This window comes from Emys orbicularis, chromosome 8 (assembly GCF_028017835.1).
Source record: "Emys orbicularis isolate rEmyOrb1 chromosome 8, rEmyOrb1.hap1, whole genome shotgun sequence".
Classification (NCBI taxonomy): Eukaryota; Metazoa; Chordata; order Testudines; family Emydidae; genus Emys; species Emys orbicularis.
This window is the reverse complement of record NC_088690.1, coordinates 68,804,052-68,831,276: the sequence shown is the minus strand read 5'-3', so window position 1 is coordinate 68,831,276 and position 27,225 is coordinate 68,804,052. Positions and strand designations below refer to the sequence as shown.

Below are 27,225 nucleotides of genomic sequence, written 5' to 3'. Positions count from 1 at the left end.
ATATGGATGATCTGGGACTGAGCTTGTCCCAGCCTGCAGCGCAGCAGGAGCCTGCACTGGCTGCACATCATCCAGGGCTTGCCGACGGGCTCGCTTGGACAGGGCTACCATGAACTGCGATGCCAAGTGCATACCAGTCATGCCCAGGAAGCCTCCATCCCATGGCTGGCAGGGGGCTGAGGGATAAGGAACCCCATGGGAGAGCTCAGGAGAGTCAGGCACATTGGGAGCAACCAGAGACACTTTCTACTTCTGTTTTTAACATCAAAGCTTATATTATATTATAAAATCCAGAGGGCGGGACTGCCCCGCCCAGAATACAAACAGCAGGGAGCACAGCTCTGCGGCCAGCCAGGCTCAGGGTTGCTCCAGCGCACGGCTTAGCCGTCCTGGAGCTAAGCTACTTCTACAGAGGGGAGCTGAGGAAAGAGGGAGCAGTGAGAGTGGCCTGTGTCGGGCGGGCGGGCAGGAGGGAGGCAGCGAGCTCCTTAGGGCTGGTCCTTTGCTTCGGGGTCTTTATCGTAGATGTAACTTCCAACAGCTCCAGTGTTCACTCCTGCAACAGAGAAAGAGCCACACGTAAGGGCAGGGCCAGGACAGCCAGGCAGGGTGCTGAGCGCAGATACCTCCCCTTAGCCTGGGGGCTGCGCAGAGCCCCAGCCAATACGGCCGTGGAGGCCGGGGACAAATGGATGGGGAAGGTCAGAAAAGGGAAGGAGGGTGAGTGGAAGGCCAAGAGCCTGGCCATCCCTGCCTGGGATCCAGTAGTGCAAGCAGCCTGCCCTCCTACATTAGGGAACCACGCCCCATCGCCGCTCCACAGGCTGGGAGCATAGGGAACCCAAGGGGGGAGCAGATAGTCAGGAAGGGCCAATGGAGAAGTGGGGGCTGAGCAGTAGGTGAAACTTTTGCATAAGGGCCCTCGCCAAGGAGCCAGAGGATCCTTGCCCAGCTGAGCCCCGTGCACCCCCTGGCCCTGGCCCCTAGAGGGAGCTAGGGGACTGTGCTCAATCTGTGTTCTGCTGGCTGGGTTCCAAAACGCAGCAAGCCTTGGGTTTCATCTGCGGGCCCCAGAACACTTCCCCGTCCTGGGCAAAGGCTGTAGCGCAGTTAGCAAAGGGCTGCCCTCCCTCCTGGAGCCTCTGGATGTACTGGATGTGCCGGGGCACCCTGACGTACCCCCCTGGGCTATCTGCTGCGGGGCCCTACAAACCGATACATGGCACGGCCAGCCGGGGGGATGGGAGAATATCCTGCAGAGGCAGCGTGCCCAGTCACTGCTGACAGGTGCCCCATGGCCCCCTCCCTCTCCCTACACTCCCACCTACCCCTCTCCTTAGGGATTGATTGAGGAAAACCCATTCCCCCACCCTCCATTCTGGCCTCTGGACACTTCCTGCCCTTCCTCCAGCAGCTCCGGTTCTGTGCAGCACACTCACCCTTTGGCCCAAAGAGGATCCCGTAGCAGGGCTTGTGGCAGTACGGCTGCTCGTCGTGCTGTGAGGGGGCAAAGCAAGACACACATCAGTGCCACCCAACCCAAGAGATGCAGAAGAACACGATGCAGATGGCCACTCACCCATGCCCTTCCCCGGGGCACAGCCCTGCCACGGCAGCGCATTGGGGGGGGGCTCCCCAGCATCCCACCCCAACTGCACGGGGCTCCTGGAGAGACATCATTCAATTTGCATTGCCCTGAAGCTCCCCATGGGGCTGGTTTGCTACTACAACCCTGACCCTCCCGACAGCTCCGCCAATGCCCCCAGGCCTGGGCTGCTGTCTCCCTGCTAGTGCAGCACTTGCTCTGCCCGCCTGCCTCTGGAACCCGCCCTCCATGGCACAGACAGTCCCTCACGCCTGGAGCACAGAGCACACACTCCATCTCACTGATGTCCTGCGTCGCTTGGATCCACAGAGCCTTTGTGCTGCAAGCGGTCCAGCAGCGCTGAGCAATGGGAACCTCCCCCACGTGTCCGCATTCGCCTTCCAGCAGCCAGGGCTGGCCCCAGCCGCCAGGGCTGCCCCCAGCCAACAGCCCCAGCTTTCCATTTAAATCCAGTCTGTCCTCTGGTGGGCACGCCTGGGATCGCTGGAGCACGCGATGGCAGGAGAGGTGCTCAGCTCACAAATGTGGGGAGTGCTCCCCAGCCCCGGGATGAGATTACGGGGTGCAGCTATTCCCGTGAGACCATCCCTTGGGGGGGGGGGGGATCAGAACATCATGGGGCTCTGCCCTGCCCCTGCTGCAGCCGCTGCCACATGGCCATGCAGGCCGTGAGCATTGTCTACCCACTGCACACAGGTGTCTGTCCAACACAGGCCATGCCCTTTGTGCAGCCCTCCCCTCCAATGCTGCAGGGCCAGAAATGCTGCCTGACTGCGGCATCCTCCCAGGAGAGAGGCCAAGGCCTTGGACCTGTCAAAGCAGGAGCAGTCAGGGGTGGAAGGGCCTGCAGCGGTGGTTGGAGTCTGGATGCAGACAGTGATTGGAGTCTGAAGATCCCCATCTTCTCCAGCAACAATGGGGAGGCAGAGGTAAAAGCCTTCCGGCCACCAGAGGCCCAGGACTGCTCCCAGTAGCCCTGCACTCCACTCTCACCACACCTAGTGCATGGGAGACGCCGCGACAGATCAGCTCTGGGGGAACGGACCCGCTACAGTACAGCTTTTATCCCTTTACACCGCACGAGCCCAGGCCTGGCTGTTGGCATACACGATTCTGGCTACTGGCCTGGGTCTGCCACCTCGCCCCCTGGAGTCCCCAAACCACCAGACAATTAGCCAGCCAGAGTGCGCTCAGATGACTGACTCTGTCTTGGGGGTCCGTGGCCACTGCGATCCCTGGTGATCCCCAGGCGCGGACAGTGAGCACCAAGAACCGGGGAGAGGTCACAGGCGGAAAAGCCATTGGCCAAGCTGGGTGAGAAGCAGGAGGCTGTGCCCAGCTGAGCAGCAGGTGTGTGAAATAAGGTGGGAGGGTCAGATGGGATGCTAGCCAGGGGTGCAAGGACTCTGCTCCAGAGCTGAGGCCAGCTCCCGCAACATATCCCTTTCTCTTGTCTGGGTGATCAGCTTTATCATGTGGGTCACACCAGGTCTCCCAGGATCACAGCTGGGTGCGGCCTAACTCCAGACACTGCCCCCCGGGGTACAGGCCATTACTGCTGCAAAGATAGCAATCGGGAGAGGGGCAGGGGAATGAAATATCCAGTCCTGAGGTCTAACCCCATCCCTCGCTAGCTTGAACATGCACATGCACCAGTGTGAGTCTCCTGCGGAGGTGTGAGGGGAGGGAGGTGGTTGCGGCGAAAGCCTGTACCAGAGCACACATGGGGCAAACAGATCACAGCATGTGCTCAGTCCTTACCTCCGCGTGGCCGCCAGGGGTCAGAGTCTTGCCGCAGCGCTCGCAGCGCAGGCAGGGGCGGTGCCAGTCCTTCCCCAGTGAAGTCACCTTCTCAGCTGGAGCAGAGACAAGAAGGGACATATTCCAGTGGGAGCTCTTCATTCCCTGCCTTGGCGTGAATATGTCTGAGCCGGGGCTTCCACAGCATGAGCTCGCCCCCTGGCAGCAACCCGCACAGCTACAGGCAGGCTGAGACCACCCCGATGGGGCACCCAAGGGATTGTGGGAAATCTTGCAGATGTCCCAGTTGGCCACACTAGGGGAGCATTCACCTGAGAACTGCCCCTTCTTAGCCATGGGGCAAGAGAGCCTCAGTGCTCACACACAGCTCCCACAGCTACCAGGCTCCTACCCCCTAGCCCTGCTGCCCAAAGAGCCCGTGTCTAGGTCAAGCCAAGAGCACAGGTGCCAACTTTTTTTGGTGCCAGTCGGTGCTCATACCCCCCTGGCCCCACCCCCGCCCCAACTCCACCCCTGCCCCAAAGTCCCCGCCCCAACTCCGCCCCTCCCTGCCCCTATTGAACCCCTCCCCAAATCCCTGCCCTGGCCCCGCCTCCCCGTTCCCCCTCCTCCCCCCCAGGCTTGCTGTGCGAAACAGCTGTTTCGTGGCACAAGTGCTGGGAGGAAGGGGGGAGAAGCAGGACCCGGCGGCGTGCTCAGGGGAGGAGGCAGAGGCGAGTTGGGGCGGGGAGCTGCCGGTGGGTGCAGAGCACCCACCAATTTTTCCCCGTGGGTGCTCCAGCCCCAGAGTACCCATGGAGTCGGCGCCTATGGCCAGGAGGGAAACCTGCTGGCAGTAGTGTGACGGCTGGGCCAGACTGCTCTTGAACCAGGCCTCCAGTGGAGAGGGTCCGCACAACACCTTCTCCATGGGCAGGCTTTGCTCTTGGAGAGCTGACGTGTTGCCAGCATCCTATGAAACCTTTGCAAAGAACAGCTTAGGCCTTTACTGAAGGGTCTTTTCCTTCTTCCTTGAGGGAGTCAGCTGCACCCATACCCTGACATGCTGCTGAGCGTGTTACTGAGACTTAATGAAAGCTGTCTCCTACCCAACCACAGCAGCAGCAAAGGGGTAAAATCAGCCTCCCCCGGTACTCTATTCAGCCCTCGGAGGTGACAGCTCCAGCGCCTCCCGGGGACCATGTAAATACTAACCTAGGCAACAAAAGAGCCAAATTCCCTGTTGGCAGAATGTCACTGACTTCAGAGAATGTGGCCCAAACCTTTGTAACATTAGTGGAAGTCATGAGATGGCACTGTTACAAACAGCCTGACATATTCTGCGTGGGTGACTGTATGAGCACGCGTGTTGGAGACATGCCTATTGTTAGTTGTGGTGCAATTCCATTTAGAAGGTAAACATGTTACTACCTGTACAGTCTGTTCCTCTACCTAGAGCGTTGCATCGATTTAGCTAAAAATGTGATTTTAAACCAATTTAGACTCACCCACACTTAGCCTCCCAGATACCTCCTCCCCAAAGGCCCCACAACCCCCTCCACTGAAGCAGTCACATCCTCCAGGCCCCCCATATCAGCAGCTGAAACCCTCCCGCAGAGGAAGGACTGCCTTATGGTTAAGGCTCCCAAGTCTCAGTCCAGTGACCTGGGTTCCACTGCTGGAATGCGACCTTGGGCAGGTCACATAACCTCTCTGGGCCTCAGCTTCCCAGCAGTAAAACAGGGCTAGTAATTCTTTGTCGGCCATTTCCACCGAGTCTAAGTGCTGTGGGGCAAGGCCTCTCTCTTCCTATGTGTATGTGCAGCACCTAGCCCTGATCTCTGTTAGGAACGTCTCACAGTACAAACAAGTGACCCTGGGGCATAAGCAGGGAACACTAAGGGAGCCGGCCTGCCCCGGTCCTTACCGAAGTAGACTTTTTTGCCGCAGCGCGGGCACATGTTGGGCTCCCCGGTGAAGGTGGTGACACTGGAGGCTGAAAGACAGGAGAAGAGTTTCTTTAGCATCCTAAAGAAATCAGCTACGTGGACCCCCCCACACACCCCAGTGCTACTGCACCACCCGTGGGCCCTCTCTCCAGCTACATCCAGAGCTCACCATCTCCAGCTGGCAATCAACAATGAACCGTGCCTTTAAAAGGGGGCTTTCATTCGCTGCAGAATCAACAGGCTAAAGCTACCATTAAAGATCAGAGCCAGGCCAGATCTACGCTATAAATGTACACTGGTGTAACTACGTCGCTCAGGGTTGTGAAAAATCCACACCCCAGGAGCGCTGCAATTATACCAAGCTAACACGTGGTGTAGACAGTGCTAGGTCGACTGCAGAGCTTCTCCCGTTGACAGAGCTATCGCCTCTCACGGAGGTGGATTAACTACGCTGATGGGAGACGTGCTCCCACTGGTGTAGTAGCATCTTCGCTGCAGCGTTTTAACTGTAGATCTGTCCCCAGTCTCTTTAATGAGTGTAGGGCCTGCATTAAACAGTGCCCTTCCTTCTGCCCTGCATCCTCCACCAGACGAGATCACAGCCCATTGGCACATGTCATTATTTGCTTTTGAAGGTGGGGTGGGGGAGGTAGCTCATCGGTGACTGAGTGACGGCTCTGTTGCAAATAGCATACGGTCATGGTCATTTCTGTTAAGCAGATTAGGTTGGGTGGAACATGAACATGGAGATAACACCCTCAGGGCTAACAAGGGGGGACTGCAGCATGGGAGATACACAGCTAGGGATGCTGGGGAGAGAGACAGCCAGGGCAGCGTGCGAGGGGAGAAAGACCTAGGGCTGGTGAAAGATGTGGAGGGGCACATGCACAACAAGGGCAGAGGGTGAGAAAAGTCAGGCAGGAGCTCCTCACAATGCTCTTTACTCCCCGAGGGTATGTCTTCAGTGCAGTTAGACCGAGCGAGAGAAGCCATCCTGGGAAACAACATTCAAGCGATACACAGCATCAGGTTAGCAGCTGATGAGCTGCACTAATGCAAGCAGCTGTCCGAACCCCCAAGGGGCTAGCCACTTGAGTTCAAGCCCCACTACACTCAGGTTAAGGGTTTGTGCACGTGGATGAAGCTTGAGTTACGGTGCAGTGAAGACATAGGCCTTCAAGGGCACCTGGGAGAATTCTGCGGGAGCAAACCCAGTGACGCACTTTAGCTTTCAGAGCTGGCAGGCAGGCCAAGGGTGGGTGAATCCACACTGGGGATATTCACTGGCAACAGCCAGGCTACCCCCATGTGATGACTTTGTCACATTTGCTTTATAAGCATCTCAGCAGCAGCCAGAGCAGACGAGCTCTCAGCAGGTCTATGAGCCAGCTCACTCTAAGGGGTTTCACTCTGAACTGGTTTGATGCCAGTCTGGACCTGGACAAGCTGATATAGTTCTGACAGTCCTGCTGTTACTATCCCTTAGTGCCTTCTGAGCTACCCCAGAACACACTGCTTCTGGGAGCTTTGCCAGGAACTGTGGGGTAGGTACCCAAAGGGCACCGCATCGGAAACAGCTTCCAACAGGGCTAGCACGGACACAGGGCAATCCTTCAAGGGCTCTTTCAGCAGCTCAGCAAGGCCAGCGAGGACACACATGCTCCATGGGCTCAAACCTGCTCAACCCCCTACTATAGCACTGACCCAGCTAGGGTGACCAGACGTCCCGATATTTGCTTGTTTGTCCCGCGTCCCGACCAATGTTAGGTCGGGACACTGGACAAACAAGCAAAGGCTCCAGAGCCCAGAAGGGCTCGCGCCCCCCCCCCCCCCCCCCCGCCCCGACTCCGCTCCCTCCTTCCCCCATTGGCTCCCTCCCCAAATCCCCGCCTCTTCCCCAAGCACGCCATTCCTCTTCCCTCCACAAGCGCTGGAGACGCAGGGGGAGCGCAGGGCCGGGGTGAGTGAGAGTCCGGCCTGGCGCCGAGTGCAGGCAGGACTCAGTCAGGCGGTACCTGGAGGGAGAGTAAGGGGGCGGCCCACGGGGCCAGGCGGCAGCGGCTGTTCTCCCCCCCTGGGCAGCGGGACTCGGAAGCAGCCGCTGCTGCAGCTCCTACTGCCGCGGCTGGAGGAAGCGGCCATGGCGCTCGGCGGCTGCGGCTCTGGCACCCGGGCCCGAACCCCCTGAGCCCGGGCCTGTTGCGGGGACCCAGCAGTGCGCACGCTGTGCCCAGCCCCTGGCCAGTCGCGTCTGGGCTGCTGCCCAGCTGGTGCAATCCCGCGGCGGCCCCGGGGCAGAGGCATCGGCAGCCCAGCCCCGTTCGTTTCCCTGCGGGACCCGAGCAGGACAGGGGGGCTGGGGCCTGCTGCCCCCACTCCGGGGCCACCGCAGGATAGCACCAGCTGGGCAGCAGCCCAGACGCGACGGGCCAGGGGCTGGGCGCAGCGTGCGCGCTGCTGGGTCCCCGCAGCAGGCCTGGGCTCGGGGGGTTCGGGCCCGGGCGCCAGAGCCTCAGCCGCCGAGCTTGGCCAGCGGCCGCTTCCTCCCCCCGCGGCAGTAGGAGCTGCAGCAGCGGCTGCTCCCAAGTCCCGCTGCCCAGGTGGGGAGAACAGCCGTCGCCTGGCCCCGCGGGCCGCCCCCCTACTCCCCCTCCAGGTACCGCCCGACTGAATCCTGCCAGTGCTCGGGGCCAGGCCGGACTCTCACTCACCCCGGCCCCGTGCTCCCCTGCGTCTCCGGGGCCTCCCTTCAGCGCTTGCGGAGGGAGGAGGAAGGGGGGGGGGTTGTTTTTTTGCTCTGCTGCCTTTTTTTTTTTTTTCTCCGCCCCCCGCGTCCCGATATTTGACCTGGGTGATCTGGTCACCCTAGACCCAGCCCTTGGGGGTCGGGTCAGCGGGGACATATGGGCTAGTCTCTGGAAAGACCATCACCAGAGCACAATCAGGCCCACCATACCATCATCCAGGCCATGGTGTGGACCCACATCTACCTGAACGCAGGCTGTAGCAGCTCCTATCTGGAGTGTCCCACAGTGACACATGCACTGTGTGCTATGGATGCCCCCTAGTGGTCATTCCAATAAGTACATGCAAAGCAGAGGGAGCACCCAGAATCGCATCAGTGCCCTCATTCCACTCACAGCCGAGCTTCGCTGCCATTGCACTAAGTCCCTGGCCACGCAGCAGCTAGTGGCACCAAGTGCAGGTCTGAACAAGGGCCATGAAGTCTTAGCTACTGCCCCCACCCGGCCCTCCCTTGCCTCATCTGCCCCCCTTGCCGGAGTTCCCCGGTCAGCTGGCAGGGTTCTCACAGCAGAGCGCAGAGCCATGCTGGCTTTCCAGCCTCTTGCCCCCTTTGGCACTCACCTCTGCTGGGCCCCTTCGGTGGGCCACTGACTTTCTTCTCTTCTACCTTCGAAACATGCTCAATGGGCCTCAGAGCCGGCTGCTCTTCCATCTGAGGCTTCTCATAGATATAGGAGCCAGCTCCACCAATATTCACACCTGCAACGGGAGCATCAGTGTTTGAGGCTGTTGGATCCAAGACGCCCTGTGGGCTTTCCTCCTCTCCCAGGGCACAGGGCCGTTACGAAAGGCAAGCCTTGGCCAGCCTGCATTCCCAGCTCCAGCTGGAGCCGCCGGTCTCTCCAGGACTCCTGTTCTGCTGGCCCAGAGACACGTCGTCTCACTGCACCTTCCCCAAGATGTACAGCTGGGAAAGGGCCATGTCTGCAGCACACTACAAATGGCCTCCTGGCCCCTCTCCCGTCCACGAGCTGGAGTTAGTCACCACCACAGCTCTGCCCCATGTGGCTCTCTCCTGGGACTATTTTACCTCCTGGGAGGTGATGCTGTCTGAGTGACCAGCCCTTCCTGTGGTTTGCAGGGGAGCTGTCGTGACTTCTCCCCTGAAACATCTAACCTCCAGCTCTGTGAAGAGCAAGTTCCTCTGAACTCACTGCTGATCTGGAGCCGCTCAGTGTGGGGTTTGGGGCTGTGAAGCGCTGAGATGGTGGCTCTTTGGATTCCCCTGGAAGAATCCCTCACACAGCTTTGGCCTGTGCTGCTCTGAGTCTGGGGCAGTTGTCAGGGCCCTAAACTCTCCTGTTAAAACCTAGGATAGGACAAGTACTCTGAATAGCTGCGTGAATCACTGCAGCCCTGAAAATGGGCAGCATTCATCTTTCTGCCTCTGGGCGTCCATTTCTCATACGAAGGGGAGGCTGGTCAGGAGGCATACGTACCTTTTGGTCCGAACAATGTTGCATAGCATGGCTTGTGGCAGAAGGGCTTCCCGTCATGCTGAGGGAGAGAGAGAAGGGGCATTAGGAATGGAGGTTAGCAGGGGCTTTCCCCCTGGCATCTCTAGTGCCAGACACCAAACCCCGGGACATACTAGCTGCCATACCAGGCATTACTGAGAGACGGGAGCTTACGTTCCTTAAGTGTCTGTAAAATATACACAAAGAGACAAAAAGGGACCAACATTGAGGGAGTCCTGTTACACATAATAGTCAAACAGTTTACAAGAGCCGGCAAACAGGGCTGCTAACAGGGGAGTTTGAGTGGGAGTCTCATTGGAGGAGAAGATATCTGTATTTGCATCTGTCTTTGTAGTGCTTGTATGTGCGAGCAGCGGCACAGGAGCCGGCAAACAGGGCTGCTAACAGGGGAGTTTGAGTGGGAGTCTCATTGGAGGAGAAGGTATCTGTATTTGCGTCTGTCTTTGTAGTGCTTGTATATGTAGAGGCCTGTAGGGGCAGTGTGCTGGGAGGGCAGCTGAGCCCTGAGCCCTGATTAGGGGGCCTATAAAAGCGGCCACCCAGCGGCACAGAAGCTGGCAAACAGGGCTGCTAACAGGGGAGTTTGAGTGGGAGTCTCATTGGAGGAAAAGGTATCTGTATTTGCGTCTGTCTTTGTAGTTGTCATAACTAAAAAGGGAAGGGTAACAGCTCTCCTGTGTACAGTACTATAAAATCCCTCCTGGCCAGAGACTCCAAAATCCTTTTACCTGTAAAGGGTTAAGAAGCTCGGGTAACCTGGCTGACACCTGACCCAAAGGACCAATAAGGGGACAAGATACTTTCAAATCTTGGGGGGGGGGGGGGGGGGGGGAGGCTTTTGTTTGTGCTCTTTGTTTTGGGGGTTGTTCGCTCTTGGGACTGAGAGGGACCAGACATCAATCCCGGTTCTCCACATCTTTCTGAACAAGTCTCTCATATTTCAAACTTGTAAGTAAACAGCCAGGCAAGGCGTGTTAGTTTATCTTTGTTTTCTCAACTTGTAAATGTACCTTTTACTAGAGTGTTTATCTCTGTTTGCTGTACTTTGAACCTAAGGCTAGAGGGGGGTCCTCTGAGCTCTTTAAGTTTGATTACCCTGTAAAGTTATTTTCCATCCTGATTTTACAGAGATGATTTTTACCTTTTTCTTTAATTAAAAGCCTTCTTTTTAAGAACCTGATTGATTTTTCCTTGTTTTTAGATCCAAGGGGGTTGGATCTTGATCCACCAGGAGTTGGTGGGAGGAAGGAGGGGGGATGGTTAATTTCTCCTTGTTTTAAGATCCAAGGGGTTTGGATCTGTATTCACCAGGGAATTGGTGAAAAGTTTCTCAAGGCTTCCCAGGGAAAGGAATTAGCTTTGGGAATGGTGGCAGCGGACCAGATCTAAGCTGGTAGTTAAGCTTAGAAGTTTTCATGCAGGCCCCCACATTTGTACCCTAACGTTCAGAGTGGGGAAGCAGCCTTGACAGTAGTGCTTGTATGTGTAGAGGCCTGTAGGGGCAGTGTGCTGGGAGGGCAGCTGAGCCCTGATTAGGGGGCGGAGCTTGGCTGATTAGGGGGCCTATAAAAGCGGCCACCCAGCCAGGCAGCGGCACAGCTGCCGGCAAACAGGGCCGCTAACAGGGGAGTTTGAGTGGGAGTCTCATTGGAGGAGACGGTATCTGTATTTCCGTCTGTCTTTGTAGTGCTTGTATGTGCGAGCAGTGGCACAGGAGCCGGCAAACAGGGCTGCTAACAGGGGAGTTTGAGTGGGAGTTTACAGGGGGAGGTGGAAGGGGAGGCAGGAGGGCGAGGTGTCCCGTGTGCTCTGTTCCCCCAGGTGCGGGGGGCACAGGTGAGCAGGCGGGCCCAGACAACAGCAGCCATGAGCCAAGCAGCGGGGGACACAATGCAGATGATTGCATGTGGCAGCTGTGGTATGTACATGGTCCTAGCGGGGGTGCCTGACCAGAGGTATGTCTGCATGAAGTGCCGCCTAATAGAGCTGCTGGAAGAAAAGATCCGAGGTTTGGAGATGCAGGTAGATACCCTGGTAGAGTTTAGAAGGGGGTTCGAGCAGCTAATGGAGCAAAGGCAAGGAGTGGCTGAAGGGGAATGCTCAGGGGTACAGGTGGAAGCAGGGGCTAAGGTCTGTGAGGGGGGAATGTCGGGGGGAGAACAAGGGCAGTGGAAGCATGTGACCATGAGAAGCAGGCCAAGGAAAAGGAGGGCCAGTGAAGGAGAAATAGAGCTCAGGAACAGGTTTGGGTGTTTGGATAACGAGGAAGGGGCGCAGCAGGTGGTAACTGAAGGTGGGAGGGTGAGGAAGAAGAGAAGAGCAGCTAGTCCCATAGAAAGAGAGGAGGAGTTGATGGAGACAGCACCAAATCTGGGCCCCGGGAGGATACAGGATGGCATAAGGGGGATTATAAGGGAAAATAGGAACGGACAGGGGTTGCGACTAGAGGGAACAGGGGATAGATTAGTAGATCGCACTGTCACCAGGCAAAAGCAGGTTTATGTGATTGGGGACTCCTTACTGAGGAGGTTAGACAGGCCTGTGACCAGGGCGGACCCAGAGAACAGAAGGGTGTGCTGTCTACCGGGCGCTAAGATAAGGGATGTGGACCTGCGGTTGAAAAGGATCCTAAAAGGAGCAGGTAAGAACCCCTTGATCATCCTTCACGTAGGAACGAATGACACTGCTAGGTTCTCGCTAGAGAGAATCAAGGGAGATTATGCCAGGCTGGGGAAGACGCTTAAGGAAATCGAGAGTCAGATCATCTTCAGTGGGATTCTGCCTGTTCCTAGAAAAGGGCAGCAAAGGGCTGACAGGATTGTGATGATAAATAGTTGGCTAAGGGAGTGGTGCTATAAGGAGGGCTTTGGAATGTATGGCCACTGGGAGGCTTTCGGGGACAGACAACTGTTCTCACGGGATGGACTTCACCTAAGTAGGGAAGGAAATAGACTTCTGGGAGGGAGGCTGGCTCATCTCATCAAAAGAGCTTTAAACTGGGAATTTGGGGGAGACGGCTGGGAGATGTCCAGTTAATCTCCACGCCAGATTACAACATTGAGAAGGAGGGTGACGAGATAAGAACGGATATAGCCAGGGGGAAGAGATTGGACATAAGGAGGAGGGGGGGGATGGATACTAGACTAATAGGTCATACTGGCAGTACGGTGTCTGTACCAAATTGGATAACTAATGTGAGAGAGGCTAAACGGCATAAATTGAGATGTTTATACACCAATGCGAGAAGCCTAGGTAACAAAATGGAGGAATTGGAGCTCCTGGTCCGAGAAATGAAACCGGATATCGTAGGAATAACCGAAACGTGGTGGAACGGTAGTCATGACTGGAGTACAGGTATGGAAGGGTATGTGCTGTTTAGGAACGACCGGAACAAAGGTAAAGGTGGGGGAGTAGCATTGTATGTCAATAATGAGGTAAACTGTAAAGAAATAATAAGTGATGGAAAGGATAAGACGGAGTCTGTCTGGGCAATAATCACATTGGGTAAAAAAACTACTAGAGCCTCCCCTGGGATAGTGCTTGGGGTGTGCTATAGACCGCCGGGATCTAGCCTGGATATGGACAGAGAACTCTTTAATGTTTTTAGGGAAGTAAATACTAATAGGAACTGTGTAATCATGTGAGACTTTAACTTCCCGGATATAGATTGGGGAACAAATGCTAGTAACAATAATAGGGCTCAGATTTTCCTACACTTGCTAGCAGATGAATTCCTTCATCAAGTAGTTGCTGAACCGACGAGGGGGGATGCCATTTTAGATTTGGTTTTGGTGAGTAGTGAGGACCTCGTTGAGGAAATGGTTGTAGGGGACAACCTTGGCTCGAGTGATCATGAGCTAATTCGGTTTAAACTAAATGGAAGGATTAACAGAATTAAATCAGAGACTAGGGTTTACAATTTCAAAAGGGCTAACTTTAATAAATTAAGGCGACTAGTTAGGGAAGTGGATTGGACTAACATATTTATGGATCTAAAGGCGGAAGGCGCCTGGGATTATTTCAAGTTGAAGTTGCAGGAGCTGTCGGAGGCCTGTATCCCGAGAAAGGGAAAACGGTTCGTAGGCAGGAGATTTAGACCGAGCTGGATGAGCGAGCGTCTCAGAGGGGTGATTAAGAAAAAACAGAAAGCGTACAAAGAGTGGAAGAGGGGAGGGATCAGCAAAGAAACCTACCTTATTGAGGTCAGAGCATGTAGAGATGGAGTGAGAAAGGCCAAAAGCCGTGTAGAGTTGGACCTTGCGAGGGGAATTAAAACCAATAGTAAGAGGTTTTATAGCCATATAAATAGGAAGAAAACAAAGAAAGAAGAAGTGGGACCATTGAAGACTGTAGATGGAGTGGAGATTAAGGATAATCTAGGCATGGCACAATATCTAAACGAATATTTTGCATCGGTCTTTAATGAGGCTAATGAAGGGTTTAGGAATAGAGGCGGCGTGACAGAGGGGAATAAAGGAGGGGGGGTTGACATTACCGTATCCGAGGATGAAGCCAAACTCGAACACCTTAACGGGACTAAATCGGGCAGACCAGATGATCTTCATCCGAGAATATTAAAGGAACTGGCGCAAGAAATTGCAAGCCCGTTAGCGATAATTTTTAATGAATCTGTAAACTCGGGGGTGGTACCATTGGACTGGAGAATAGCTAATGTGGTTCCTATTTTCAAGAAGGGGAAAAAAAGTGACCCGGGTAACTACAGGCCTGTTAGTTTAACATCTGTAATATGCAAGGTCTTGGAAAAAATTTTGAAGGAGAAAGTAGTTAAGGACCTTGAGGTCAATGGCAATTGGGACAAATTACAACATGGTTTTACGAAAGGCAGATCATGCCAAACCAACCTGATCTCCTTCTTTGAGAAAGTAACAGATTTTTTAGATAAAGGAAATGCGGTGGATCTAATATACCTCGATTTCAGTAAAGCATTTGATACGGTACCACATGAGGAATTATTGGTTAAATTGGAAAAGATGGGGATCGATATGAAAATCCAGAGGTGGATAAAGAACTGGTTAAAGGGGAGACTGCAGCAGGTCGTACTGAAAGGTGAACTGTCAGGTTGGAGGGAGGTTACCAGTGGAGTTCCTCAAGGTTCGGTTTTGGGTCCGATTTTATTTAATCTATTTATTACTGACCTCGGAACCAAATGTAGAAGTGGGCTGATAAAGTTTGTGGATGACACAAAGTTGGGAGGTATTGCCAATTCGGAGAAGGATCGGGATATCCTGCAGGGAGACTTGGATGACCTTGTAAACTGGAGTAATAGTAATAGGATGAAATTTAATAGTGAGAAGTGTAAGGTGATGCATTTAGGGATGACTAACAAGAATTTTAGTTATAAGCTGGGGACGCATCGGTTGGAAGTAACGGAGGAGGAGAAGGACCTCGGAGTCCTGGTTGATCGCAGGATGACTATGTGTCGGCAATGTGACGTGGCCGTGAAAAAAGCTAATGCGGTCTTGGGATGCATTAGGCGAGGTATTTCTAGTAGGGATAAGGAAGTGCTGGTTCCGTTATACAAGGCACTGGTGAGACCTCATTTGGAGTAGTGTGTGCAGTTCTGGTCTCCCATGTTTAAAAAGGATGAACTCAAATTGGAACGGGTACAGAGAAGGGCCACTAGGATGATCAGAGGAATGGAAAACCTGTCGTATGAAAGGAGACTCGAGGAGCTCAGTTTGCTTACCCTAACCAAAAGGAGGCTGAGGGGGGATATGATTGCTCTCTTTAAATATATCAGAGGGATAAATACCAGGGAGGGAGAGGAATTATTTCAGCTCAGTACTAATGTGGACACGAGAACAAATGGATATAAACTGGCCGTCGGGAAGTTTAGGCTTGAAATTAGACGACGGTTTCTAACCGTCAGAGGGGTGAAGTTCTGGAACAGCCTTCCGAGGGAAACAGTGGGGGCGAAAGACCTCTCTGGCTTTAAGATTAAGCTTGATAAGTTTATGGAGGGGATGGTTTGATGGGATAACGTGATTTTAGTCAATAGGTCAATAACGTGCCATCGCTGGTAATTAGTATCAATGGTCAATGTGGGTCTGGCTGGAGAATCTTGCCCGCATGCTCGGCGTTCTGCTGATCGCCATATTTGGGGTCGGGAAGGAATTTTCCTCCAGGGTAGATTGGCAGAGGCCCTGGAGGTTTTTCGCCTTCCTCCGCAGCATGGGGCAGGGGTCGCTTGCTGGAGGATTCTCTGCGACTTGAAGTCTTTAAATCATGATTTGGGGACTTCAACAGCTGAGTCAAGGGAGAGAATTATTCCAGGAGTGGGTGGGTCAGCTTTTGTGGCCTGCATCATGCGGGAGGTCAGACTGATCATAATGGTCCCTTCTGACCTTAAAGTCTATGAGTCTATGAGTTTATATAGAGAGGAAGAGCATTCTGGGAAAGGGGAGGGAACTTCACAGCAAGAGGTAGTGCACTCTCTCTCTTATGTACAATGTTCCTCACAAAAGACCTCCAGCCCTGCCCAAGAACACCTCCCATTGCCCACCATTAGCTTCAGCTAGAGCAGGGGTGGGCAAACAGCGGCCCGCGGGCCACATCCAGCCTGCCAGTTGATTTAATCCGGCCCTCGAGCTCCTGCTGGGGAGCAGGGTCTGGGGCTTGTCCCACTCCTGTGCTCCAGCCGAGGAGCGGGGTTGGCAGCTGCTCCACCCGTGCCTGCCTCAGCTCTGCACAGCTCCGGGAAGCAGTGGCATGTCCCCTCTCCGGCTCCTATGTTTAGAGGCAGCCAGGGGGCTCCACGCGCTGCCCCCACCCAAAGTGCCGCCCCCCGCAACCCATTGGCCAGGAACTGTGGCCAATAGGCGCTGCAGGGGCGGCACCTGTGAGTGGGGCAGTGCGCTGAGCCGCCTGGCCGCGCCTCCGTGTAGGACCCGGAGGGGGGACATGCCACTGCTTCCGGGAGCTGCTTGAGGTAAGCGCCACCCGGAGCCTGCACCCCTGAGCGCCCCCCCCCCCCATGTCCCAATCCACTGCCCCAGCCCTGATCCCCCTCCCACCCTCCGAACCCCTTGATCCCAGACCGGAGCATCCTTCTGCACCCCAAACCGCTCAACCCCAGCCGGAGCCCTCACCCTCCTGCACTCCAGGACCTTGCCTCAGCCAGAGCCCCCTCCCACACCCTGAACTCCTCATTTCTGGCCCCACCCCAGAGTCCGCACCACCAACCAGAGCCCTCACTCCCTCCTGCGCCCCAACCCCAATTTCGTGAGCATTCATGGCCCGCCATACAGTAACTCCTCACTTAACATTGTAGTTATGTTCCTGAAAAATGCGACTTTAAGCGAAACGATGTTAAGCGAATCCAATTTCCCCATAAGGATTAATGTAAATGAGGGTGTTCGGTTCCAGGGAAATTTTTTTCACCAGACAAAAGTGCTGTACATACATACATACATACATACACACACACACACACACACACACACACACACTATAAGTTTTAAACAATTTAATACTGGTACACAGTGATGATGACTGTGAAGCTTGGTTGAGGTGGAGGAGTCAGAGGGTGGGATATTTCCTTTATTGCTAAACGATGAACTAGCAATTGGCTGAGCCCTCAAGGGTTAACTCTCTCACTCTGCAAGGCAGCAGGAATGGAGGGAGGGGAGACATCACAGACAGACACACACACCGACAGATATGCACATTTCCCCTTTAAGTACACTGCCTTGTTAATTAGATCAGCTTGCTGAGACCGCAGCTGCTGCAAGCTCCCTCCGTCCTGAGCCCTGGTGTGTCCCCCCTGCTCTATGGAAGCTGGGGTAAGTGGGGTGCAGGAGCAGGGTGGAGGGGGACCCCTGACATTAGCCCCCCTCTTCCTTCCCTCCCCCCTGCACAGCAAGCAGGAGTCTCGGGGAGCAGCTCCAAGGCAGAGGGCAGGAGCAGCACATTGCAGTGGGAGGAGGGACAGCTGCAATTGCTAGCCTGCTGGGCAGCTGCCTCATAGGGAACTTAGGGGAGCGGCGAGCTGATAGGGGGAGCTGATGGGGGGGCTGCCGGTCCACCCTGGTTCCAAGCCCCCACCAGCTAGCTGCAATGGGCTGCTCTTCCTGCAAGCAATAGACAAAGCAGGCGGCTGCCAAACGACGTTAGACGGGAGCATTGTACAACTTTAAACGAGCATGTTCCCTAATTGATCAGCAACGAAACAACGTTAACCGGGACGACTAAGTGAGGAGTTACTGTACAATTTCCATACCCAGATGTGGCCCTCAGGCCAAAAAGTTTGCCCACCCCTGATCTAGAGTAACACCAATAGCCCGCCAGCTTTCGTTTCCGATAGCCCAGCAGTTACAGCACTATCCTGGGACTTGAGACACCCAGGTTCAATTCCTGCCCTGCCCCAGACTCCCTGCATGACCTTGGGCTAGTCACTTTGTGCCTTAGTTTCCCACCTGTACAATGGGATAACAGCACTGCCCTGCCCCACCGGGCGGTTGTGAGGACAAACGCATTGAAGACTGAGGTGCTCAGATACTGTGGTGACGGAGGGGACCTTGTACGGCCCTAGATAGATTTATCAGGTTTACATCCCCCTGTCTGTGGTGAGCATGTGATAGTCATTACACCGGGGGACCGAACCACAGAAATCCAGAGCTGGAAGCATGAACGGCTACAGCTTGAGCTCAAGAACCAAGCCCCTGTCGCTGAGGGCTGTTACAGACTAATATACTGTGTGGATCAACACTGAGAAGGACCCATAACACAAACTCACCACTGGTAACCCATACAGACCCATAGATGGCTCGGCCCACCCCGCCCAGGCCCCTGTGCTGGAATTGTGGAGTCCCCCTCCAGTGAATCAGAGACCTGCCACAAAGCACTAACTGAACCAAATGTAACTGGGCTGTCACTGGCACCTTGTGCCCTCCTTCAGGTACCCCGGGGCTATACGCAGCTGAATCCAGAGCCGAGCAGAGCATCCATTTCAATAACTAACACTCTAAATAAACAGCCCCGGGCGTTCACTTCAGTGAATATTCTGGGGGTTTCATGTTTACGTATCTCCCAAAAGAATTCAATTACACCATAAAATAACCACATGAAAGAGAGGGCACACCAGAACCCACAGGCAGTTCAGCTCAACAGGCTCTCAGAGCTGAAACTCTGCAACATGACACAAGGATCCGGTAACATACGATTTTGCTTTTTAACGTATTCTGCGGGTTGGACTTCTCTTGTTTATATGCTTATTTTGGGGGATTATTTAAGGTCTTGGGAGCCAAACCGCGTCATCCTGGCAAGACTGGACCATTTATTTTAAGTGATTTCCATCTACTGTGGAGTTCAGATTGTATTATTACTATAATACTTTTAGACTTGGAGATGGGGAGTTTGTATATATAAACAGAGGTCAGATTTTCAAGCTTTGGTGCTTAAAGCGAGACCCCTAAATCCGTATATAGACCCCTCACTCATTGGCCTGATTGCCAGCAGGCCGAATGTCCATAGCTCCAGCTCTGTTTGGAATTTGGTCACCCTTTGCTGTGCAGCCTGTGGAGCTGCAACATAGCTTCATTTTTTGGTGCTCATCTGTCTTAATTGATGTGGGGTATTTTAATTCCCGATGCCGATTGGTCAGTTTAGTCACACAGTGGGATATTTTCCAAATGCATTTCTTTTGAAACAAACACAAAGAAAACCAATAAAAGATTCAGCTGAAAATTTCAAAGGTTAAAAAAAAAAAAAAAAGTCCTGTTTGAAAATGTATGGAATGAAAACCCCTCCCCAAATCTCTGCAATTCCCAGTGATCTTGAAGGCAGAGTGGGGCCAGTCCATTTAAAACAAACAAAAAAATCTCCTCAAAGTTTCTAAATAACTTTTCTGCAACATAGCGGCATGTGCAGGGGTAAGGACTGGGATAAGGTATTATCAGCCTGCATTTGAGACCATGCATAACTCACTCATGCACAATACATCCATCCCCGAATCATATCAATAAAGCCCTTTATACATGCCACTCTCCCCCTGCTGCCCTCATTCCCCCCACCTCTATGCTGCACCCCAGTCTCACTAGCAAGGCAAAGAGAGAACATCCCCAGGAGGCCATGATACCATTCCCCCCTTGGGTCCCTCTCCAGGCACGGTTGCTATGGTGCTTGCCTCATCAGAGCAGTTATCTGCTCACATTATCAAACAGGGGCTGATTGCTTAGAGGAAAAGCAGTTTTCTCTCTGGACAGAGTGATAAGGAGCGAGAGTTTTCCCCCCTTATGTCATGCCCTTATCACGAGGACTGGGCCATGTGTACTGCCATTGATTGGGGGGGTTGGAAGGGGAGGGGACAGGGGCTGGGACAGCCAGCAGGCAGGAGATAATGTTATTCCAGCTCCCGGCAGCAGTTTCCCACCAGTCAGTGGGAAGCGAGTCAAAGAAAAGAGAAAGTATCTGTGGGCTCTGGCAGCTGGGTTCTGCAAGGGCTGGGATGCTGAGCACAAACCGCTCCACACAGAACCAAAAAGGAAGTCAACTGGCCATGTGTCTGTCTCCTTGGTAAATGTGGAATGCATCCCCGGGGGCTGAATTCGCTGGAAGGCCTGGGCCCATCCAGATGGGACACTGGAGAACCAAAGCACATGCCTCTGGGGTGAGTCACCAACAGAAGCATTCTGCTCCTCCCAGGCACTGGACATTCAGCCTTCCTGGCAGGGGCAGAGGTGCAAGACACTGTGCGTGCCATGTTGCTTTGCTGGTTTAAATGAACTGAGATTTTGCACACATTTCACACCCCAAAAATTGTTCTATTTGCTGCAGCATGTCCTGAAACAGAGTAATGAACAAGTCTGACTAGAACCCCAGCTCTGCCAGCACTGCTCCGCACTCCCAACACACCTGTCTTTGACCTGCAGCACCCCCTGCTGGTCCATTCTGCTCTTTACCATCCCTCCTGTACTTCACTATCCCATTTCTAAGCCCCTCTTCCCTCCCCTTCCCCCTCCTCCCCCCCCCCCCCCCCCCGCAGCTTCTCACCAACACATCTCATGCTGAACTGCATCACCCCCTGCCATTGCAGACTTGGGCCCCACTAACAGCTCTGCCAGTCATCCTCAAGCCTCAGCTACCACACCCTCTCCTGCAGTGGTGCAAGGAGCTGTGATCGACCACACCCAGCCCCAGGTGGCAGTGCAGGCATGGCAGCGCCAGAAATGGGCAGGGTTTGCACTAGGGAGGGGGATGAAGAACATGTCTGTACTGGAGCATTCTTCCCCCAATCCCAGGACCAGAGACTGAGACACAGATCAAGGACTCCGCAGCCCCAAGCTTTGGTCACGGTGTATATAAAAGCAAAGATTAAAGTAATATAAAAAGACAGCCACAAACATCCCCTGGGCTCTCTGTACCCCAAGCGCTCCCCACCACCAACCAAATGTCATTGCTGACAGGACCTGCTCCCCCATCCTCCCATTTCAGTGTTCAGATCAAACTCCAAACAGCCAGGAACTTCCCCCAGAAACTAAGATTCCTAGGTCAGCCCGAGAGCAGGAGCGGCTGCTCTTGGGTCCCTCACTGCCTGGGGACTGTTATTCATTGGGCTCAGGCTGTCCTGCTTGAGGTCTGGCAGGGTCCTGGGTTTCTAAACAGAGGAGCAGTCAGCAAAAGAGCAAGCAAGAGCGAAAGAGTGGGCAGGAAGGACTTGTGCCAGCATGCCACGCTTTGGGACAATGCAAGCCATGCACAGGTGCCAGCACCGCACCCCTGACAATGCAAAAGGGAAAAGCCTGAGCTAGCCCAGGATCCTCCCTGATGTTGAGCGCATCCAATGATTACACCTCAGGTCACAACAGCAAAGCCCTGTCCGTCCTCCCCACGGGAGCCCCGGCCAATGACGGCCCTGTCCGTCCTCCCCACGGGAGCCCCGGCCAATGACGGCCCTGTCCGTCCTCCCCACGGGAGCCCCAGCCCACGACAGCCCTGTCCGTCCTCCCCACGGGAGCCCCAGCCCACGACAGCCCTGTCCGTCCTCCCCACGGGAGCCCCAGCCCACGACAGCCCTGTCCATCTTCCCCGCGGGAGCCCCGGCCCATGACAGCCCTGTCCGTCCTCCCCGCGGGAGCCCCGGGCCACAGCTGGGATCAAGAACTCTCCTCTATGGGGCCTGCCCGGACAGCCCCACCTGTTGCTCCTCATTTCTATTCCACAGTGTTGTCAGAGCCGGGATCCCCTCGCCCCCGAGCGTAGGCAGGTGTGCCTGGGAGCCGCCTTCTCCAGCGCTGCACTGGGCACTCCAGGCTTGGAGCTGAGTGAAAGACACTCCAGTGTCACCCATAATCACTCGCTTCCAGCTTCACTCTCCTGGCTGGGCAGGACGGGCCAGTTCCCAGAGAGCATCTTTCAGTTCAGAGCCCTTGAGGCCAGTGGCCTGTTCTGTCTGCACCTGCGGCACCTGCATTGGGGGGGGGGGGGGAGGAGAGAGACAGAGCTTCACACCTCCTCCCCACCCTGCAGGAGCCACAGCCACCCCAGCGTTTGTCTTGACAAAAGGGGCAGAGCGTTTCCATGGTGCTCAGACCTGAAGACCCAGCAGGCTGCATGGCAGCTGTCACATGCCAGGTTTCAGGCTCCCATTCCCCAGTGCCTGCTGCCCTGCACCATCAGGAAGAGACAGTGTTTCCCCATGGACGCTCCTCCCATCTAGGGTGACCATACGTCCCAGTTTGGCCAGGACAATCCCGTTTTAAGCCCTGTCCTGGCCATCCCGACGTTTTTGGCAAACGTGGGCATTTGTCCCATTTGCTCTTGCCAACTTGATCAAAAAGTTTTTTGTCAAAAAGTGGGGTGCGGAGGAACATGTGGGGTTGCAAGCAGCGCTCACGCACAGTCCAGGGAGGCAGGGCTCGGGCGGGCAGGTAGGGCTCGAGCAAGCAGCGACGCCAGCCCAGCATGGGGAGGGGGGCTCGGATGAGCAGCACGGGCCAGCCTTGTGCGGAGGGGGGGGCGGCTTGGGTTAGCCCCATGCAGTGTTCCGTTTTCCTTTTGGGAAATATGGTCAAATATTGTCACCCTACCCCCATCTGCAGCCTGAGGACGCAATGCCACACAGCAACGGCCTTTGCGCACATGGGACTATGCTAGCTCACTGCTGCCCGGGGGGGCCTGGAAGGCACCTGGCCGCACCCCCGTAGTCCAAGGAATATTAACTATGGAGTTATTGCACCTTCCTCTGTGGCATCTAGTGCTGGCCTCTGCCAGAGACAGGAGCCCTGGGTTGGATTGACCTTGAGTCTGACCCAGTCTGTTCCTATAGCCTGCCCCACCCCAGGGCTCGCACATGGCAGTGGGAGAGGAGAAGTGGGCCTGTGAGGCCTCAGGATGGGCCAACGCAGCTTGCCAGCTTACCATAACTGGCACTATCTTGGCTGGCCAGCAAGCCATTTTGGTGGCCCATCAGCTGCAGCGTACATAGCCCAGGACAGGACACCGTTTGCAGTAACACCAAGAGGGACAGCCCTGAGAGCAGAGACCAGACCAGCTTCCAGGGACACAGATCCCCAATTTATACAAAACAGAGACAGCTGAGTGGCAGCAGTGGTGATTGTGGGACAGTTAGCTTCCTCTGAGCAGGTGTTTGGCTTGGGCTGAGTCTATTCCCATGCAGACCGCAGCTGGATTCTCAGCACTCTGGTAAAGTCCTGGCAAATTAGTCCCTGGATCAAGGACACCTGCAGCTCAGACCCCATGTGCTTTGGCCAGACTTCACTGACTGCGTAAGCCCAAGCACAAAGCTATACCTGGCCTTGGAGACAGAAAGACCTCCCCCACTTTGAGCAAGATGGCACAAACTCTCCCCTTTCCTCCCCTCCGGGTGAAGACTGGAGGACACTGGGAAAAGGAAGCCTTCCTGTTCCAGGCATGCCATCTCTGCCATTGCCTTGGGCTGAGGCAGCAGTTTGCCATTCATGGAAGCAGCTAAAGCTCCCTCCTTCCATTTTTATTGTGACACTGTCTTCAGCTGGATTTAGCAGAGACATTTGAGAAGGCTGCTTTCTGCTAAGCTCTGCCAGGTCCCCATCAGGGACTCCCCAGGCTTCCGTGTGCACCTCTGGACACGGACACGGCACACTCTGTTCCCAGCAGCTCCCCCCACACCAGCTTTCCAGGATGGGAATACAGGCCAAGAGGAACCACTTTCCGACACAGGCTCTGCTACTCGAGCCTGTGAGCATGGAAATCAGACAGATCTTATAACGGCTACAAACAGGTAAAGTGTCATGTGAATTCAGTCTTAATACAAAAGAGAATGCCATAAATCTGTCTCCAAGACACAGAACAACTTGACATAGACCCACGCGCCACTGTTCTCACATCTGCCTGCAGTAGTTGCCACTGCAGCATAAGGACTGTAACGACAGCAGATGCTGAAGCACAGAGGCGGAAGCAATAATCACAGTACAGCTCTGTTGGCCTGGGTTCTGTTAGAAACACAAGGAAGAAGCCAATGAGCCAAACCCACTGAGACAGAAATGGGATTGTCAGCTGTCGGGGAGGGGCTCGCAGGTTGCGAGAAGGGGAAACTCAGCAGAAAGACACAAGCTTTGCAACAAACCACTGGTCCTTTACCCTAGTACAAGCTCATGGCAAGACAGAGAGGAAAACCAGCACCATCCCGAACTCAGAGACTTCTCTTAGATAGTTCTTCATTGTGGAGCATCTCTGTGCTGCTCGGTTAACGAACAAACGGGACCAGCTGGGAAAGCATGCGAGCAGAGCAGTGGGAGCAAGGGTGATCCTGACAACGAACAGCTCCCAGTGGCAGAGCTCAGCCTAGTCTGTTACCCAGAGGTCCAGCTCCTCAAGGGCAGAAGGCTATGCTAGAGCTACAAAGATCCAGTGTCTAGCACCAGTTATGTGCACTGCATGGTGGATTTTCAAACATGCCTCAGTGACTTGCAATAGGGCTCGTGCTGCTAAGTCACTTCTGAAGATCCTTCCATGCACCAGCATCTCCCATGACAAGCAGGGGCAAGATCAAGCAAACCTCGCCTAAAAATGAGGAGGAGGCTTTGGGTCCATGAGCAGGACATAATGCAGCAGAAAAGGCCTGGCAGAACCACTGAGCCTCACATGGGTTCCTTACCCTAACCAGCTGCTGCCTCCAACAGAAATCACACAGCACACGCTAAAAGGGCACTAGGACTACAGGAGCTTAAGGGAACACCAGGCTCATGTTCAGGGGGCTGGCTGAGAGCAGACCGCTGCAAAGGCTTGTGTGTGATAAACTTCAGTGTGCTTTGTATTAGTAAATCAGAGAGCAGAGTAAGCATTCAGCTATCTCCCTGGGTCACCTTTATTGCCCTGAACAGAGGAACAGACTTCTGAGAAGCTAACAGAGGCTCAATCCTACTCCCACTGCAATCACTGGGAGTTTGGCTGTTTACTCTGTGGAAGCAGCACCAAAGGACATACCAAGGGTCCACAGCTACAGGCTAAGGCTGTCCTACACAGATGCATTGTACAGATGGGCAGTTTTCTATTCCAGTTGTCTTGTTAAATGTGTAACTTATTACTATTTAAATTCTTAAATGCATACCAGAGATACACAGGAAGTGAAGTGGCCCAGCCAATATTACCATGACAACCTTTATTCTTTTAATTGCCTGCTTTTTGGCAATTTCAAAAAAAAAAAAAAAAAAGGAAAACTGGTTTTAATTTCCCTTTTGTTTTTGCTTTTTAAAAAAGACCCAAACAGAAATTGCCTCTGCTTAGTAGCTTCAGTTCAGATGGGATTGTCTATGCTCTTAGAACTTGTTTAATTTTAAGTCCCCCCTCAATCTTAGGAAAGATGCCAAGCCTCAGGACAATGTGTGACGAGCTTCAACTCTTCACTGTTTAAGTTATCTGCAGGAGAAATACCTAGTGGTCAGGCTAAAGGAGACCAGATTTCAGGGATTTCAATTTGTATAGGGAGGTGCTGAGAGCCATTGAACCAAACTGTAAACCACTTTAAGCCAAGGAGTGCAGCAGCATCCCCAGAACCCCTAGTTCCAGCACCTATGCCAGATTTATCACACTGTTATAGCAACTGCAATGGCGGACTGAACTATGCTCCCGTTTCCCAACGGAGTTCTCCTTTCGGCTGAGATCAAGCATGGGAAGGAGGGGAAAACGGAGGTTACAACAGAAATGGTTCTGTTCTGCAACTTTAACTGGAGTGTTCGCTACCGTATCAGCAGCATCAGGGTCCAGAAGCCTCACAACAGAGCCCACTTTTACCAGACATCCAGCCCAGTTTCCAGAACCAAGAGATTCAGACAAGCAGTACAAAACCACCAAGCCTTCTGGGGAGTGCCAGCTCTGCAGCTACCCAGTACAAGTTTACATGGAGGCTGTATGTCCTTAGAGGGGAGAATCTGCAGCGTGGCATATAGAAACACGTCTGCTCCTCTAGGGCCTCCAGTCGACCCCTCCCCATTATGTCATGCCTTTGGGTAACCACCCACTCACAGCCCCATTTAGACCTTCATCCCCCAACAGCCCTCAGAACCCTATTCCATAAATTCCCCTGCTCACTGAGGTTCCTAAAGGGCTTCTGAAGGGAGTGGAGTCCAAGTGAGAGTTAAACAAGACCATCCTAGCACTGCGCAAGGTTGTTTCCCAAAGTTCAGTAGGGCCTCGGTTCTTATGTTTCTCCAAATATTTACATTTGAAAATGAATTCAGATTTTTTTATCCATTAATAGCTGTATGGAGAACGCAAGTTGGAAAGCTCTGCATCTCCAACTCCTGCCTCGCCTGCACCCATCTCCGAGAGTTTGGGTAACCCACTCCTTTTCATTTTAACTGGGTGGGGACTGTGCAGACAGGGGTTTCTTTCTATTGCTTTATCATGGCTGGGTGGAGTGCTTTGGAAAGGCTGCGTTTGAACCTGCCTAGCTCAGAGCCAGCACTGCTCGTCTTGGATTTGCCCAGGGCATCTTCCCAAATGCTGATTTGAGTTTGGTGATTGTGCTATCTTCCATTCCCTCCCCAGCACCTCTCTCACCTTGCACACAGGGCAGAACTGGCAACATTTAGCCTAGTGAAAACACCTGGGGTAATGACTCAGATAGCACTAGGAGCACCCTGTGTGATGGAAAAGGAAAGGGCTACAAGAGCTTCCCGCTTTCCCAAACGTCCCAAGATCCAGGACCCTCTGAATTAGCAGAGCACAGCGAGGCCTTTACACTCAACTCAATGGCATTTCTCTATCTGTCTGCAACATGATAACTTTTGAAAATCTCATCCGGGCTGTTCCAAAATTTCAGGGAATGTTTGAGGTATCAATGGGCAGAATCCTACTCATTTTGGTGAAAATCATAAAACCGGAAGAACCTGTTTTCCACCAACCTAACTTATGATTCTACAGGTTGAGATACGGGGCGAGGCAGTGATCTCCAAGTCAGGGCACCAGAGAGCCATCTCCGCCCGCAGCACCACACGGGCACTTTGTGGGCCTGGTTTGAGTGAAGATCAGGCTGCTACAAGCCCCTCACTCCCTACCCCCCCACTACAAACCAGGTGTCCAAGCTGGGCAGTGCACCCACGGGGGACAGGGAGGGGGAGGAGGTGGCTGAGTGTCCAGCTCTGCCTACATAATCAATGAAGCATGCAACCCTCTAGTATATTATTAC

The 27,225-nt window shown here is 53.9% G+C and overlaps 1 protein-coding gene across 1 annotated transcript in view; it reads right to left on the bottom strand.

Annotated features, from left to right (window-relative positions):
- Window positions 1-266: 266 nt before the first annotated feature.
- CRIP2 (cysteine rich protein 2) overlaps window positions 267-27,225 on the bottom strand; it is a 69,187-nt gene continuing 42,228 nt past the window's right edge. The window contains exons 3-8 of the mRNA XM_065409516.1: window positions 9,540-9,597; window positions 8,662-8,799; window positions 5,274-5,342; window positions 3,368-3,462; window positions 1,440-1,497; window positions 267-556 (exon numbers count right to left, since the gene is read on the bottom strand). Of these exons, the coding sequence (XP_065265588.1) occupies window positions 489-556; window positions 1,440-1,497; window positions 3,368-3,462; window positions 5,274-5,342; window positions 8,662-8,799; window positions 9,540-9,597 (486 nt within the window). The 3' untranslated portion in view covers window positions 267-488. The remainder of the gene's footprint in view (window positions 557-1,439; window positions 1,498-3,367; window positions 3,463-5,273; window positions 5,343-8,661; window positions 8,800-9,539; window positions 9,598-27,225) is intronic.